General features: G+C 44.9%; 1 protein-coding gene across 1 annotated transcript in view; it reads right to left on the reverse strand.

The window, feature by feature from the left end:
• LOC116515949 (ras-like protein family member 11A-like) overlaps positions 1-17,780 on the reverse strand; it is a 41,616-nt gene extending 23,836 nt beyond the window's left edge. Inside the window, exons 1-2 of the mRNA XM_032228277.1 lie at positions 17,503-17,780; positions 1,155-1,211 (exon numbers count right to left, since the gene is read on the reverse strand). Coding sequence (XP_032084168.1) covers positions 1,155-1,211; positions 17,503-17,623 — 178 coding nt within the window. The 5' untranslated portion in view covers positions 17,624-17,780. The remainder of the gene's footprint in view (positions 1-1,154; positions 1,212-17,502) is intronic.
• Between the last annotated feature and the right edge of the window lie 759 nt (positions 17,781-18,539).

The raw sequence follows: 18,539 nt of genomic DNA on the forward strand, positions 1-18,539 counted from the left end.
GCTTCCTTATTTCCATGGAATTGATCTGTCAAACTTGCATTCTACTAGCAATTTTCCTTACTCCACACGGTGTTTGCAAACCAGTACATTGGGTTTTTTTTTTTACATTGTTCTCATGAATGAATGCAGATGATTGGGAAGAAGTGTTTTGCAGCTCAGACAAACACAGTGTGTCTTTCACACTTACTTTAAGGCAACAGTTCTCAACCGTGGCAACTTTAAGGCCATGCTGGCTAGGGAATTCTGGGAGTTGAAGTCTCTGTATCTTAAAGTTGGTAAGGTTGAGAACCATTGCCTTAAAGTACATGTGAAAGCAGAGTCATCTTTTTAAAGGTTTACACTGAAGCCTGAACCAGGAGAAGGCCTCTTCCAGCTACGGCAGAGGCACACTGTGTTTGTGTGAGCTGCAAAACACTTCTTCCCAATCATCCCTGAGTGGTGCAGGGATTTTCCAACCATGAGCAGTTTTATGGATCTTTGGTCTTATGTTCTTATTTGCAAGCATTCCCAAGCAATTCCTTTACTCTTTGCAAAGCTTGATATTCCATTGCAAGAGGACCAAGAATGTACAGACTGGATTTGAGGCAATTCAGATGACAAAAGCCCCCTTCCTCCCTTAAAACCCAGAGCTCCCCTCACTTTTTTCAGAGCACTAGAAACCAACAGAAGGCTGTCTTTGAAGCTGCTTTTTTGAACGCCCTGGCAGCTCCATTCTTTGGCAAAAGAGAAAAGAAGAGAACAGAGATGGCCTCTGTTTGTTCAAGGGCTGCATGGCAGGATCCTTTGATCCTTTCTTTCTTTTTAATTAAAACTGTGTCGGGGAAAGTCATCGCTCAGTTCCCTCTCAATGGAGACAAGGCTGGCTTAAAAAACCCCAGCCCCTTCTCCTTTGGAGGGCACAGACTGCAAATCACAAGGCTTTGATTTATGACCGTCATTGCTAGAAGCGAAATTTGAAAAGTGGGATGATCTGAAAATGAGACATTTCTGAATCCTAAAAACAGGACTTCCCCCCCCACTCCTCTGGACTGGCTCCATTCTCTTTCCGGACACCGGGAACCCATCCATCCACTCGCCCTTCCAGGCTCTGGAGCCAGACAGACCCAGCCCACATTTGCTTCCATCAAACCCCACAAGGCAGCCGCCAGACGTACCCGTGTTGGCTTCATAGTCTCCAATGAACCTCTTGGTGAGAAACCGCACGACAAGGGCTGCAAAACAACAGAAAAGACGGGGATATTTAGTGGACCCAGAAATTGCCACAGCGGGAAAAAAGAGGGGCAGTTAAACGTGCCTCTTCTGTCTCATTATCCCATGAATGTCATTATTAATGTGAGGGATGGGGGTTGGAAAGTCCTCTTGCTGGCTGACTCAGTAGATCATCCCACCATTTCACAAAGGCAGAGGTTAAGATGCTTGTTCTTAAACCAGGGATACTTAGATGTGCCCCACGGGGGGCTCCTGGAAACAGCGAAGGACTGGCGCATGATGAGCAACTCGCGAGCTCCGTTTTTAGCCATGATGGCCTCTTGCAGCCCTCTGAAAATGGAGCTGGGGGGGGAAATGGAGCTCACAAGGGCCGTGTGTGGCCCACTGAGCTTTATTTTCGCTGGCCAAAGGCTACAGAAGGCTGTTGTGGCCAAAAATGGAGCTCGTGAGGGCCGTGCACACACCCACCTCAAGCTCTGTTTTTGCTGGCAGACGGGTGCAGGAGGCCGTCACAGCTGAAAATGAAGGTCGGAAGCAAATTTCACTGGCAGAGTACTTGAGCCATCACAGGCACTTACAAAACGAGTGATGTAGAGCGGGCCACGCCCACCCTGACCATGTCCCCCCCCCCCAGCCACCCAAAATCAAACACAACCCTGAAGTGGCCCTCAATGAAATTGAGTTTTACACCCCTGTCTTAAACCATCCATGGCTTATTTGAAAAGAAAAATTTAATCACTTAGCACTCCTATATCAATCAGGAGCCAGCCTTGCAGGGAACTTGTCAAAGTGGGTCAAAAAACATCAAGATGGCGGCTTCTGGTTTGGGCGGGGCCTGACGGGGTTGTTGTTTTTAACAGCTTTGGATTCTTGGCTGCGTTAAACTGTCTGAACAGTATCCATCAACTGTTTGGCAGTTTGATTACCTCTTCTCCGGGCCAAGGAGAAGAAGGCGAGCTAGCTATGTTTGGGCAGCGCTCCAATTAATCCCCCCAAAACACAAATCTGAGGATGGGAAGTGGGAGCTGCCCGGCAGGATAGTGATTTCTCCGCGTCAAGGACCTCTTCTGCCTTTTTTGCAGAACGAAGGCACACGCCCACCCTCAGCTCAAAGACTGATTTATTACTGATTTCAAAGCGGGCAGAACTAATACTGGTGAACTTCTAATCATACGTATATATCTTTAACTCCATTTTTTTAAAGAATTCCTTCTGACAATTTACTTGCTAGAAATACACAGAAAATGGAACCGAACACCTCTGTAGGAGGGGTCAGGCTCTGATGACATTTCTACGGAGCTCAGAACATTTAAAGATCATTAAAACAGAAGTGATTTATTACCAAACTAAATAGTAATTGCAGGATAAGCGGCTTGCCTGGATTTACTAATTGGGTGGAGAAGATTAAATTTGGAAAGGTTTCTAAGCAGGAAAATTCCCCCCCTTAACACGTCTAAAAGCGCTGGAAATTTGCCTGCTCCTGGAACTAAATTACAATCACTACTCCCCCCCTACTCCTGCAGGGGAGCCTTTGACCCGAAATTTTTTTCCAAAAAGAATTAGCCGAGGCTTTAAAAAATCATGCAGCTGTGCTGGAAATTAAAATAAAGGAAGAGATATCTGCTGCTCATAAAGAATTGGCAGAAGAGCTTATGGAGTCGGTTCAGACTCAGAACCAGCAAATTAGAGACAATATTCTTGTGGCTTTTAATTTTAATCGGGTTATGTCTCGGGAATTGAAGATAGATTAGAAGATCTTAGTGATTCTAATATTAATCTGGTAACGAAAATGGATGTGGTTCAACAAAAGGTTGGAGATGCAGAACATGAAATTATAATGCTGCAGTATAGACAGATGGAACTTGCCTTAAGGATAAGAGGCCTTCAAGAGAAAAATCAAGAAAATTTGAAGCAGATCTTCTCAGAAGCCTTTGATCAATTGATGGGAAGGCCAGGAGGGAATTTTGAATGGCAAATTGACAAGATATATCGTGTTAACTCCTGGCTTGCCAGACAAAAGCAACTCCCAAGAGACATTGTGGTGTATTTTGCTACAAGAGATATGAGGAATTTGATATTGCAAAAGTCTTACAAAACTAAGCTTCAAATTGGGGATCAGGAGATGACTGTTTTGAAGGAAATGCCACCTAAAATGTTGAGATCGAGAAAAGATTATGCCTTCTTAGTTGATGAGCTCAAAAATCGTCAACTACAGTTCAGATGGGAGGCACCAGCCGGACTTGCAGTTACCTACCAGGGGCAAAGATATCGTCTTAACTCAGTATGGAAGGCTTGAGATTTTTACAATAATATATTGAAGGCTGGACATCCCCCCGCATCCTGGATCCAGAGAAAAAGAACAAGAAGGACAGGATAGACAGCAAGCCACTCAAGGATCATCAAGGCTGGACCAACTTTCTCTTTCAGAACTACAAGGAGCCAAGGAGCAAAGACAAACCTGCGTGATTACGAGGCGAATGGAACAAGAGTTAAAAAAGCAACAAGCCTCACAACAAATACATGTTACCATCCAAGAAGCCACAGGCCTTAGTTCAGAAGCAGTGGGTGGAGCCAGGCCAAAAGCCAAATTACAGGATTTCCAGATGGCTCTTAAAAAGCTTCAGGGAACTAAAACTGACAACTAAGTTCTTAACCTGGAATGTTAATGGTTTAAATTCCCCACAGAAAAGGAAGAAAATAAATCACTATCTGAAACAATTTAAGAATGACATAATTTGCCTGCAAGAGACTCACATTAGAGCAACTGGCCAGAAGTACTTGATTAATACAAGACTTGGACAACACTTTATAGCCTCTGCTCTTGAGAAGAAAAATGGTATAGTTATTTACTTAAGAAAGGACATGAAAGCCAAATTAATTGAAGCAGACTCTCAAGGAAGATATATTGCAATAGAACTGGTACTAGAAGGGAAAAGGATACTTCTAATTGGAATATGTGCTCCCAATCAACAACAAGATAAATTTTATAAAATGCTCCATACTAAGTTAGTACATTGGGGCTATAGATCTTGCATATTATTGGGTGACTGGAACGGTGTTATGGATACCAAGAAAGACAAGAAGGGTCTCCGGCAAAATATCCAAATGCGAGCAAAATTACCTAAGTCCTTTTTTGATATGATGGACGATTTTGAACTGAGAGACATCTGGCGAGAAAGGAATGCAGAAGAATACGACTTTACATTTTTTTCCGATGCACACCAATCCTTTTCTAGGATTGACTTTATACTAACAACCAATTATTTGCTTTCTAGGGTAAAGAAGACAAAGATATGTTCCAGAGCCTTATCAGATCATAATCCGGTTTGGATGGAGTTGGAATTTGGGACACAAGCAAGAAGGACTTGGAGATTGAACGAAAACTTATTTAGATATAAGAAAAATATTAATGAATGTAAAAAATTGTTAAGAGAATATTTTGTTTTTAATATGAATAAGGGTACATCTATGGAAATGGTTTGGGACGCAAGTAAAGCGTACATGCGAGGAGTTCTGATAAATTTAAATAGGTTACATAGACATAAACAGGGGGAAAAGAGAATTGAACTAGAAGGCGAAATCAGGAAGAGAGAACAGAAGTTAATACTAAAACCAGGAGACAAGAAGATTAAAGAAACAATTACTTTATTAAGAGAGCAATTTTATATGCTGATGTCAGACCAGGTGGCTACTAACTTGCTATATGCAAAACATAACACTTTTTGTAATGCAAATAAATCTGGTAGATGGTTAGCATATTTGAGTAGGAAAAAACAGAAATCTTGTAATATATTGAAATTACATTATAAAGGGAAGGAAGTATATTAACAGGATGAGATCCAAAAGGCCTTTCTTGAATTTTTTACAAGATTGTACACGAATGACAAAATACAAGGTTTAGATATAGATAGATACCTGGATAAAGAAAAAATACCTAGTTAAAGACGAGCAGAGGGAGAGATTGAATCAACCAATAACCTCGGGGGAAATTCTCCAGGTAGTTAAACAGTTAAAGGTAGGGAAAGCACCAGATACAGATGGCCTGACATCAGCTTATTACAAAAATTTACAATTAGAAATGGTAGAACCTCTCAAGGAATTATTCAATGATCCAAATGGAAGGGAAGGTACCTCCATCTTGGAACACAGCCTTTATATCCCTGATACCAAAAGAGGATCAAGATCTTATTCAACCAAAAAACTACAGACCTATATCATTACTTAATATAGATTATAATTTTTTACTAAAATACTAACGAATAGGTTAATGTTGGTTATTCAGCAATTGATTCATAATGATCAAACAGGTTTTATACAAGGGAGACAAATGAGAAGTAATGTAAGACAAATTGTTAATATACTGGAATATTTCGGAAAGAATAACAAAATACCTGCTGCGCTTATATTTCTAGATGCCGAGAAAGCCTTTGATCGAGTGAATTGGCAATTTTTATTGAAAATAATGCAAAAAATGCAAATAGGAGAGCATTTTTTACAATCAATTAAAACAATATATCAGGAACAAACAGCTCAAATCATAGTCGATGGAAGCTTAACAGATTCATTTAAAATCGAGAAAAGTACAAGGCAGGGTTGTCCCTTATCCCCATTACTGTTTATCATAACTTTGGAACTATTGTTGAACAAAATACGGGGATCAGATGATTTACAGGGAGTCAAGATTAGGCATCAAGAATATAGAGTACGTGCTTTCGCGGATGACTTGGTTATAACATTAACCCAACCACAGGAATCTAGTAAGGTTTTAATGAATATGATTAATCAATACGGCCAAGTGTCTGGATTTAAAATAAATTTAGGGAAAACAAAGATGCTAGTTACAAATATGAACACTAAACAAAGGGAAGACTTAGAAGGAATGTCAGGATGTGAAATAGTTAAAAAGGTCAAATATTTAGGAGTATATATTTCAACTTCAAATGGGAAGCTATATAAGTATAATTATGAACCACTATGGCGTAGCATACAGACAGAGATGAAAAATTGGGAGAAATTACAATTATTTTTGCTGGGAAGGATAGCAGCAGTGAAAATGAATATTCTACCTAAATTTTTATTTCTTTTTCAAATGATACCAATACTTTAAAAATATGTGAATTTGCTAGAATGGCAGAAGGGCATTAATAAATTTGTATGGGCAGGGAAGTTGGTTTGCTGGGTGTATGAGTGTATGAATGTGAGAGAAAATGTGCCCATTTTTAATTTATTCTATTGTATTTTAGTAATTAGTGTGGGGTGTGTCTGAAGAGAGTGTTTGATCATTGAGTATGGTAGGACCGGGGATGCGACCTGGAGTCCCCTCCACCGAGTGCAGAAGCAGAAGTTGATGGGGGCCCAGACTCACCTCCCGTCCTGGTGTGAATGGAATACATGACCTGCCAGGAAGAATGGGGGCCATGGGAGAGCAGGTGGGGTCTATGGGGATAGGGGGACGTCGGAGCATTTCGGTCACGACTGGGAGGGGCAGATATGGCGGGAGCTGTAGGGCTAGCCATTACCGGGGAAGAAGGACTCGTTACATTACAGCGGTTGTTTGTTCCAGCCCCTCAGGCTCAACTCAAGGATCTAGTGTCAGAGGATTACAGGGCCCTGATCTCAGGTTGTTGTTGCTAAATGCCAGGTCGGTTGTGAACAAAGCCCCCCTCGTCCGGGATCTAATATTGGACGAGGAGGCAGACCTGGCATGTATAACCGAAACCTGGCTGGGCCAAGAGGGGGGTGTCCCCCTCTCAGAAATGTGTCCAGATGGGTTTCAGGTACTCCACCAACCACGACACCAAGAAAGGGGTGGGGGAGTAGCAGTTATCGTCCGAAGGTCATTAGTTCCTCGCAGGATCCCTGCCCCAGAGATTGTGGGGTGTGAGTCTCTCCTCTTGAAGTTGGACCTAAGGGTTCAATTGGGCTTGCTGTTGACATACCTGCCTCCCAGCTGCGTCACGACAGCCCTGCCTGTGCTGCTAGAGGCAGTAGCCAGGTTGGTGGTGGAGTTCCCCAGACTTATAGTATTGGGGGACTTTAATCTGCCGTCTCTCGGTGAACACTCAGATGGGGCACAGGAGTTCATGGCTTCCATGACAACCATGGACTTGACCCAGGTAGTTCAAGGTCCGACTCATAGGGCGGGACACACACACTTGACCTTGTATTTCTCTTGGGGCAGTGGAGACGTGATATTGATTTAAGGGGGATAGAGACCTTGCCCTTGTCATGGTCAGATCACTCCTTGCTGAGGCTTGACTTCAGGACACTACTCCCCCATTGCAGGGAGGTGGAGCCAATTAAGTGGTTCCGCCCCAGGCACCTGATGAACACAGAGGGATTTCAGAGCGAGCTTGGAGAGATACCTGACTCCCTTGTCCGCAACCCGGCCGAGTCTTTGGTCGCTGCCTGGAATATTGCGGCGGCTGGAGCATTGGATCGGATTGCGCCTTTGAGGCCTCTCAGCGGCGGTGGATCCAGGAGGGCACCTTGGTTTACCGAGGAACTCCGGGAGATGAAGCGCCAAAAGAGACGCCTAGAACGACGTTGGAGGGCTAGTAACTCTGAGTCTGATCGATCACTATTAAGAGCCTTTATTAGGACTTATCTAGTGGTGATACGGGCGGCAAAATGTACGCATTTTTCCGCTCTTATTGCGTCCACAGAATCTCGCCCAGCTGCCCTGTTTAGGGTGACCCGCTCCCTTCTGAAAGGTGATGAGGCACGGGAACCCTTGCAGGGAAGAGCTGAGGAGTTCGTTCAGTTTCTGTCGGATAAAATCACTCAGATTCGGACAGACCTGGACTCCGCTTGGGCAGTACCAGCCGAGATGCCGAGGGCTAGTCTTAATCAGATTTTTTGGGATGAGTTTGAATTTGTCACCCCTGAGGAAGTGGACAAGGCCATGGGAGCGATGAGTGCCTCCACCTGTTTACTGGACCCGTGCCCCTCCTGGCTGGTTTTGACCAGCAGAGAGGTGACACGAGGCTGGCTCCGACGATTACCAACGCATCTTTGCAGGAGGGGTTTTTCCCACAACCATTAAAGGAAGCAGTGGTAAGACTCCTCCTCAAGAAGCCTTCCCTGGACCCAGCTATTTTGAAAAACTATCGTCCCGTCTCCAACCTTCCTTTTTTAGGGAAGGTTGTTGAGAAGGTGGTGGCGCTTCAACTCCGATGGACCTTGAATGAAACGGATTATCTAGACTCTTTTCAGTCTGGTTTCAGGCTTGGGTACAGCACGGAAACCGCTTTGGTCGCCCTGACCGATGATCTCTGGCGGGCCAGGGATAGAGGATATTCCTCTATCCTGGTGCTTCTTGACCTCTCAGTGGCTTTTGATACCATCAACCATGGTATCCTTCTGCGACGCCTAGAGGAGGTGGGAGTGAGAGGCACCGTTTTACGGTGGTTCTCCTCTTACCTCTCTGACAGGTCGCAGTCGGTGTTGGTCGGGGGGCAAAGGTCGACCCCTAGGCCCCTCAAATGTGGTGTGCCACAGGGTTCGGTCTTGTCCCCCCTCCTATTTAACATCTACATGAAGCTGCTGGGTGAGATCATGCGACAGCATGGGGTAAAGTACCATCAATATGCCGATGATACTCAATTATATCTTTCTGCCCCTTGCCAGCTCAGTGAAGTGGTGGACGTGATGTGCCGATGCCTGGAGGCTGTTAGGATCTGGATGGGGGCGAACAAACTTGTGCTCAATCCTGGTAAGACTGAGTGGCTTTGGATGTTGCCCCTGAAGGACTGCTTGGACAGTCCATCCTTAACCCTGGGGGGTGAAAATTTAAGCCCCTCAGAGAGGGCTTGCAATTTGGGAGTCCTCCTGGATTCGCAGCTGAAATTGGAACATCATCTGTCGGCTGTGACCAGGGGGGCCTTTGCCCAAGTTCATCTGGTGCACCAATTGCGGCCCTATTTGGACCGGGATGCGCTTCTTACAGTCACTCATGCCCTTGTCACCTTGAGGCTGGATTATTGTAACGTGCTCTACATGGGGCTACCCTTGAAAAGCGTTCAGAGACTGCAGTTAGTCCAGAATGCGGCCGCACGGGCGATATTGGGTGTGCCGAGGTACACCCACGTTACACCTATCCTCCGTGAGCTGCACTGGCTACCAATTGGTCTCTGGACTCAATTCAAGGTGTTGGTTATTACCTTTAAAGCCCTATATGGCTTAGGGCCAGGATACCTTCGAGACCGCCTGCTGACACATACCTCCCAGCAGCCAGTAAGATCCCACAGATTGGGCCTCCTTCAGATGCCGTCGGCCAAACAATGTCGGCTGGTGGGCCCTCAGAGGAGAGCCCTCTCTGTGGCTGCTCCGACTCTTTGGAACCAGCTCCCCCCGGAAATCCGGACCATACCCACTCTCATGGCCTTCAGGAAAGCCGTAAAAACTTGGCTGTTCCGGCAGGCCTGGGGCTATTGACCTCACTGCTGAGGTCCGGCCCCGACTAGAATGAATGTATAAGGGGTGTCTGTTGTTTTTAAATTGTTTTGTTGTTATGTGTTTTTTATACTTCTTGTAAGCCGCCCAGAGTCCTTTGGGATTGGGCGGCCGGCATATAAAAACTCCAAATAAATAAATAAGAAGTTGAGAATAAAACTAAAAATAATGCAAGATGTCCGTGAGAGAGGAGGTCTGAAATTACCCAATTTAAAACTATATTATGAAGCAGTAGTTTTATCGTTAATTAATGACTGGATTAACTTAACAGATGATAGAATACTTAATATCGAAGGGCATGATTTGGTATATGGCTGGCATGCTTACTTGCTATAAAACAAAAAGGTAGATAAGAACTTTAAAAGTCATATTTTAAGGAATGCTCTACTGCGAGTCTGGAAAAAGTATCAATACAAATTAAATGACAAGATACCCATGTGGGCAATTCCTAGACATGCAATAGAAAACATAAATATAGTACAAAAACAGGATGTAATTACATACAGACAGCTTCTTACCTTAGAAAGAGGTGTACTACAATTAAAACCCTTGAATGTACTAAAAGAGGAAAAGGTAATTCAAACATGGTTTCAGTATGGGCAGTTACAGGCCAGATGGAAAAGAGATCAAAAAAACAGTTTTATGCAAGATGAGGATAATTTACTAAAACAAATCAGAAATCAAAGTTCAATGCATATAAAGAGACTATATAATGCATTAATAGAAATGGATTTGGAAACAGAATTAGTTAAAGACTGTATGATAAAGTGGGCCCAAAATTTTGAAGAACCAATAATGTTGGATACATATCTGGGTAAGAAATGTAAAGTTTACACAAGCCCAAAATTTGAGAGAAAATTTTTATAAGATGTTTTATAGATGGCATCTAGATCCTAAAAAACCGGCCTCTATGTATCCGAATTTACAACCTAAATGCTGGAGATGTGACTGTGCTGATGCTACTTACTTTCAGCCGTACCACTGCAGTGGCCATTTTGGCTTTTTCAACCTGCCTTGCAAAACCCCTGAAATCATGCCACACCAGCCAGCACATCGCTAACAAGATCGTTATCTTTATTATTACACCATGTACATCCCTGCAGATCTGAGTTGTAATACAACACACACATTGTATTCAACAGAATAAAAATAGTCTGGAGTTGAACTGTGGAATCCTTGCTGCTCTGGGAACTTTTTTCTTTTTGCAGATGTTTCATGACCGAACTAGGTAACATCATCAGTACTAGAAGGGAGTGGGGTTTGTGGAGTGAAGGAGGAGATGAAGAAGGCAGAATGAGAGGGAGGAAGGGGAAGAGTGGTGGTCCCTGCTCAGAGATGGTATTCAGCCAGTTCTGACAGGTTCAGGAGAACCGATAGCAGATATTTTGAGTAGTTTGGAGAACTGGCAAATATGCTCGCTGCCTCCCAGCTGATCTTCTTTTGTAGTGGGGAGGGAAGGGGGATTTTGCAGTATCCTTCCCCTGTCATGCCCACCAAGCCACACCCACAGAGCCTGTAATCACCCTGCTGCTCTCTGAAGTTGGTTGTTTTCTTGCAGATGTTTCATTACCCAATAGTGACTTTATCAGAGCACAGGACTCTGCACACTGTATTTTCAAAAGAATCTCCAATCAAAAGAAAATATATCTAAAATGGCTCTCAAAAACATTCAGAACCATTTAAACTCCCAAAATCAGAAAACATCCCACAAATGGGAGGAAAATGGAGAAGTTGGAGAGAGCTGCCCTCTTCTAACCAGTGGGCACAGTTGTGTACCTTGACACAGATTGTTTGGAGTCCCAGAGAGTGAGACTATTGATTTGTCACCCAAGTAAACTGTGCTCAGGTTGGGGACAGATCCATATGTGTTCACTAGGAGTCAACACTGACTTCCCCATCCCCTTCTCTCCTGTTCTCCTTTTCCTTCTCCTTCTTCGTCTCCATCTCCTCCTTCTTCCCCATCCCCATCCCCTTCTTCTTCCCTATCCCCTTCCCCTTCTTCCATCCCCTTTCCCTTAAGGATCTCTTTTCATCAAACTGAAGGTCTCCCCAACATTTCACCTCTGCCTGAAGTTTCTTTCACATGAAGGAACGCAATGGGTCTTGAACCCCTTGCCAAAGGCTCTTGGGGAAGATGTCTTTCAGATTTCAGCCTGCGCCTCTCACACTGGCAGCCCCAGCAAACCACATGACGGAGTGTCCCAGTTGGGGGCACTGGATGTTATGGGAGGTTAGGCCAGGAAACCTTTTTGCTATAAATTTTCTATTGTGTTTTCCCACTTTGAAAAGGCTCCCATTTTATTTCTTTTTGCCTGGCTTTCTCGCATTCTTTCGCAAGGGAGGCTGGGAAAAGGTGACCCTTCACCACAGTGTCACTCTTGTCACAACTCATTGTGCTTCCTTGACTAAGTGGAATTTCTTCCAGCAGAGGTTTTTCCCCCCTGCCCTGCTTATTCCTTTGAGGAAATGGGTCACATGAGCACAAGGCATTTTCTTCCAAGCAAAAGGCAAGGCAGAAAGAGCTCGGGTTTCATACCACTTCTGTGTGGGTGGATGGCTGTGAAATCATCTGTTGGAAGCTGAGTCTACATGGGAAGATCCAAGCATGCATGCAAAGCTTCAGAAACATGATGTTCCCTTGACTTCGCTTGTGTGAAAGATTATGACGTTCCCTGGGAAGAAGGAAGGAAGGAGGAAGGAGGCGGCTAACCCTTGTGCTCCCCATCAGTTTTCCCATGCAACTGCTCCCAAATGGAAATCTAGCTTCTCTGGATAAACATTCCTCAACTTTGGCGTCTTTAAGATGAGTGGACTTTGAGTCCCAGAATTCCCCAGCAAGGATGCTAGCTAAGGAATTCTGGGAACTGAAGTTGCTACCATAGAGGCACCCTGCTTTAGATCTCCTGCCAGACTCTGAGATCCAGAAATAAACTGGCTGGGAAAACAGACTCTTAAAAGGGGCTATAGCAGTTGAAAATCAGAGTGCATAGAAGGACCCGTGACCTTGATATTGTCACTTCTCTTTGTCACATTCCCACATACACACATAAACCAGGGGTGAAATGTTACTGGTATAGACTGGTTCGCCTGAACCAGAAGTAAAAAATGCTACCGGTTCGGGCGAATCGGTATTTTCGATGATCAGCTGTGATGTGCAATTTATATTAGCTAAAATCATCGGATTTCCTGCTTTCTAGCTAATCTAAATCGCGTGCCACAGCGGATTCCCCCCCTCGCTGTTTGCAGATTCAGAAGGCTTCAAAATGTTCCTTTTTTAGCACTGTCCGGGCGCACCTTAGGTGTACCTGTGCACCCTCGGTAGCAGACTCACTGAACAGGTAGCAGACTTCAGAGGATTTCACCACTGACATAAACCCTCATCCTTGGCAAATGGGAATACATGAGCTACATCTAGTAAGATTCATCACAGTGATTTGGCTACTGAATTTTGTTTCACCCAGATTACATTCCCAAAGTGTCCAAGAAGCCCTGCCAAGATGCCAAGACCAGTCATGAAGACCAAAGAGGCCACCTTGGCCACACAGAGTCCTTGGGTGTGGTTTGGGGAATGTTCATAGTTCACACCTAAGGAAGGCAAATCCTGATGACTGCTGAGTTCTTTCAACCATCCCAGTCATGGTTGTTCCAAGGATGCTTTTCCAAAAGGAAACTGAACTTCCTTAGTCTTTTCTTTGAGAACGTTTTGCTTCTCATCCAATAAGCTTTTTCAGTTTTAACTCAGAACTTCAGTTAGAACTGAATTCACTTCCTGGATGAGAAGCGGAATGTTTTCAAAGGAAAAAAACAAGGAAGTCCAGTTCCCGCTTGGAAAAGCAATTTTGGAGTAAATTCTGGTGGTTGCTGAGAGAGCCTGGGGTCCTGTTTTAAGGAGGACTTTGACAGCCTGTCCAGTCCAGATCCAGGCTCCAAGAGAAGACTATGAAGTAAGAGAGGAACAAGGCCAAGACATGGTCTCTTCTGCAGGCAACAGCATCTGGAGATTAGAGATTAAATACCATAGTCCACTTGGTCACTCTCTTCCCCATTCAGGTACGAAATCCAGCATGTCTTTTAAAATGACAATCATGCCCATATTTGTATTTGTTCTTCTGAAAGAGCCCATCATCTCTGTCCTCTTGGTCAAAGGTATTTAAAGGCCGTTCCTCCTAAGATCTCAGGATACAATCCAGAATTCTTCACAATGAGCTACCCCCGCAGGTGAAAACTCTCCACTTCATGAAACAATCTGGGGATGTTGAGACAGCTTTTTCCCAAATGCAACTTGTGCCCCCCCTCCCACCTGCCCAAAGGAGTGGTTTGTGGAACCTTGCCCAAGCACTTCTTCTCCTTTGGTGTCTGCTGGATTCTGCTACCTTTCACCAGGCACTTGTCTTCCTTCAGCAGCAGACATGTCCATCTTATTTTGCCCTAGGAGGCAACCCACATCTTAGGAGCTGGTACCCCCAGTGTCTCCTGATCTACTTCCAACAAAGGATCGTGCAAAAGTTCGCCAATTAAGGTACAAGATTTCTGCATGCAGGGATCTCTTTTCCTACTTCCAGAGACCCTTCCTCCAACCCTCAAGAAGTCTGAGCTGATGGTTGTCAGGCACATTGGGTAGACCAGACAGTAAACACAGACAGATAAGCTAATCCCACTTTATTGTAAAGCTAGAGAATCTAGCCAGTCTGAAAGTACAAATCTCCCACTGTCTCCTTTACTGCTTGAGAAACTAGGGGGGGTCTCTTCAGAATCTCTCCATCCATTACCCTTCTGTGGGCTCTGCTGTCTCTTATTTGACTGTTCCCTAGGCAGCATCTCTTCACCTTGTCACCCAAGGTCCTTCCCACATACAACAACACTGATTTAATGGATGCCCCAAAATATTGTTGGCTGATTCTCACTTGGCCTCCTCCAATACCAGCCAGTATGATGTAATTAATGGTTAAGCATTGAACTGCCACTGGAGATACCAGGCCCAAACCTACCCTCATCCACAGGAGGCACTTTGGACCAGGAACTCTCCCTCTCCCAGCCTACAGTAGGGGCCAAAAGTGTCAGAAGCGACCCAGCAATAAAATCTAGTTAATCTACACTTTTTGGAAAAATGTATTTTCTAAAACTAGCTAAAAACACCACTTTTTGGGGGGAAGTAGTACCATGAGATTATACATCAATGGAAAGATAATTTAATCAAGAATGTAATGCAATAACTTTGATGAAGGATTTGCTATTAGAATAGCAGATATGAAGAAGAAAAGTGAAGCAAGATATACAAAAATTATCACCATAGAAAAAATGAGATATACAAAAATTATCACGTCAGTTAATACTTAGTTGGGTAACCTTTAGCATGAATTACAGCCTTACAACGTCTTCCCATGGAGTGAACCAAGTCTTTTAGTTCTGCAGCTGTTATAATGTGAAACCAAAATTGAATGATTGCTTCTATTAACTAGATTTTATTGCTGGGTTGCTTTTGACTTCTTTAGTCGACTCCATAGATTTTCAATTGGATTGAATTTTCAATCTGGGCTATTCCCAGGCCATTCCAGCAGCGGAATATGATTATCTTGAAACTCAAAAAAAAAGTGATGTTATTAGCCATCAGACCTCAAAAACACACTTTTCCCAAAAGGTTTCCACAATTTGGGCCACTATTGTACCTCTCATGGCTCTTATGGGGAAATGGGAGGAGAGATTTATATTTATATCACCTCCAAATTCCAGAACAAAGGCAAGAGAGAAACCTAATACAGCTAGCCCAATATTTCTGTTGCTAAGCAAGATAGCTGTTAAGTGAGTTCTGCCCCATTTTACAACCTTTCTTGACACAGTTGTTAAAAGAATCACTGCAATTGTTAAGTTAGTCACATGGTTTCTATGGGAAGCATGCTCAGTGCTTGTTTTTCCCCAAGCAACAATTACTGCTGCTTTTACACAGAACCTGGGCAAAATGAAAGCCTGTGAAGCATTCTTTTCATGAATGGAAGAGTTTTTGTAGAGTATATTTTTCTCCCCATTGTTAGTAGCTTGCAACCATTTGGAAACATCTTTTTTTTTTTAAATGCAGGAAGTCCTCAACTTACAATCATAAATTCAGCAACTGAACAGCAGTAAAAAAGTGACATGCCCAGCTCCTCTTTTATGACCATCGCAGCATCGCTGTTGTCACATGATCAAAATTCAAGTGCTTGGCAACCTGCATGTATGTATGAGGGTTGCTGTGTTCTGGGGGTCATGTGACGACCATCTGCAACCTCTCCAGGTGGCTTCCCAGAAGCAAAGGATTGTGTGATTCACTCAACAACTGCAGGACATCACTTAACAACAGCAAAAAAGTTCGTAATATTGGGCATGATTCACTTAACAACTGCCTTGCTTAGCAGTGGAAATTCTGATCCCAATTCCAATCATAAGTCACATTTGTAACCCAAGGTTTAATACAGATAGTTCTCAGCTTATAACAGTTCATTTAATGGCCATTCGAAGTTCCCATGGCACTGAAAAAGTGAACTAGGACCAGTTTTCACACTTACGACCGTTACCACATCCCTGTGGTTACGTGATCAAAGTTAAGATGCTTGGCAACTGATTCATATTTATGACGGTTGCAGTGCCCCTGGATCATGTGATCCTCTTTTGCGTCCTTCTAACAAGCCAATTTAACGGGGATGGCAAATTCACTTAACAACCATGTTATGAATTTAACACCTGCAGTAATTCACTTAACAATGAGAAAGGTCATAAAATGAGGCAAAACATTAACAACTCTCTTACTTAGCAACAACCCTTTTGAGCTCAATTGTGTTCCTAAGTTGAGGATTACCTGTATGTGTAAGGCGGAAAAGAGGCAAAGTAAGCAATCTTTGAATTTTGGAGGGTTGTTTCTATGAATTTCTATCGCTTCTTTTAACTGTAATATGTGCTTGGGCCTGAGTTACTCTGACGACCTACAAACTGACCGATAAAACAAATAAGATGCAAAATTACAATGCTTCCCCACTAACCAATTACAGGAATTGGATATAGCTAGTCTAGTGGAAAGAAGGACCAAGGGAGACATGATAGCAGTTTTCCAGTACTTGAGGAGCTGCCACAAAGAAGAGGGGATCCACCTATTTTCCAAAGCACCAAAAGGCAAGATGAGAAACAATGGATGGAAACTAACCAAGGAGAGAAGCAACCTGGAACTAAGGAGAAATTTTCTAAAGGTGAGAGCAATCAACAAGTGGAACAGTTGTTCAGAAGTTGTGATTGCTCCAACAAGGGTGGTATTTAAGAAGAGATTGGACAACCATTTATCTGACATGGTGTAGAGTCTCTTGCTTGAGCAGGGGATTGGACTAGAAGACCTCCAAGGTCCCTTCCAACTCTCTTATTCTACGAGAAGGATCACTCAGGTCTAGCCACTATCTGACAAGCCATCTAGCCTCCCTTGCAGCTTCAGCCTGAGGTCAATGGGGCGTTATCTCATTCATGACTGATTGTCCACCCTGGTGATTTCTCATGGAGCAATCCAGGACAATGGAGCTTCTGGAGAAACCCAGGGATGCCTTTTCCACATGTCCAGCCCTGGTCTCCTTGCCCTGACTTTTCTCCTGCTTCCCCTTCCCCCCAGACCGGTCTTCTTTCACTGGAAAGAGGAAAAACATCTCCTGAACTTCGGTGTCCTTCAAAACAAGCCCTCACTTCCATCAAAGATTAACAGAGAAGCGGCCGGGAGCGCAGCGGGTCGGAAGGAGCGAGCGATGGAGGAGCCATCGGGGAGGGAAGGAAAGCCCACCCCTCCTTGGGGCGCGGGGGCAGGGGGCAGAGGGGCGCTCCCTGGGCACTTACCGGTCTTTCCTACGCCGCTGCCCCCCAGCACCACCAGCTTGAGGACTTTGTTGGGCGCGCACTCCAGGAGCGGGTATTCCGGGATGGGCACCAGGAGGAAATTCATGGAGTGCTGGGACATAGCCCTCCGATCGGGCGTGCCAGCGGGAGAGACCCAAGGGACGCCCCGGAGGGGCTCGGAGAGGTCCCCGCAAAGGGGACTCGGGGCTTCCCTGCTGCCTGGCCCGGCCGGCAGTTGGGCAAGCGGCAATGTTGGAGGAAGCCAGCCGGGCAGCTCCTTCCAGCCAGCGAGGGAAAGGCTGCATCGCTGCGCTCTCCAGTGAAAGCTGACTCCGACTCTGCTCAGCCAATCAAAGGGGTCGGGCCGGCATTCCAGCGGGTGGGCAGACGGACCGGGCCTCCTGCTCGCTCGCTCGCTCACCCACCGCCCACCCTCCTCTGCCTGGCTCGGCTCGGCAGTTCCCGGCTGTATAGTATGTGAAGGAAGCTGCATCGGTGGAGCTGGGGAGGGGGTGGTTTGCTTGGGGAGGGGGCCGCTGCAGGTGAAAAGCCCCCACCGGCACTTCTGCGAGGGGAAGACCTCACAAGCCCCGAGATGGGCTAAGAAGTCCATGTCCCGGTTCCTCTCTCCCTGCCAGGAATGGGGTAAAGGGGGGGGGGGATCCTGGAATAGAAGGTAACCCCCTAACCGACCTATTTTCTCTTCCCTCCAGGGCAGTCTTCCTCACTCTTAGCAACTTTAAGGTGGGTGGACTTCCCAGGATGGATGGCTGGGAAATTCTGGGAGTTGAAGTCCAGCTATCTGAATAAGGGTGCGGGAGGGCCCAGAGGGGTTGGAGGGGGGAGGGGGGGCTCTTGGAACAGGAGGCAAGAAACAAGAATAAAAGGGGCTTCAGTAGGCATTGAAGGCACTGAGGAATTTGGTAAGGAAATCTCTCTGAAACCATAACCCAACTGATCACAAGTTGTCTAGTATACAGGTAGTCCTCGACTTACAACAGTTCATTTAGTGACAATTTGAAGTTATAACGGCACTG

Source organism: Thamnophis elegans, chromosome 12 (genome assembly GCF_009769535.1).
Source record: "Thamnophis elegans isolate rThaEle1 chromosome 12, rThaEle1.pri, whole genome shotgun sequence".
Taxonomy (NCBI): Eukaryota; Metazoa; Chordata; class Lepidosauria; order Squamata; family Colubridae; genus Thamnophis; species Thamnophis elegans.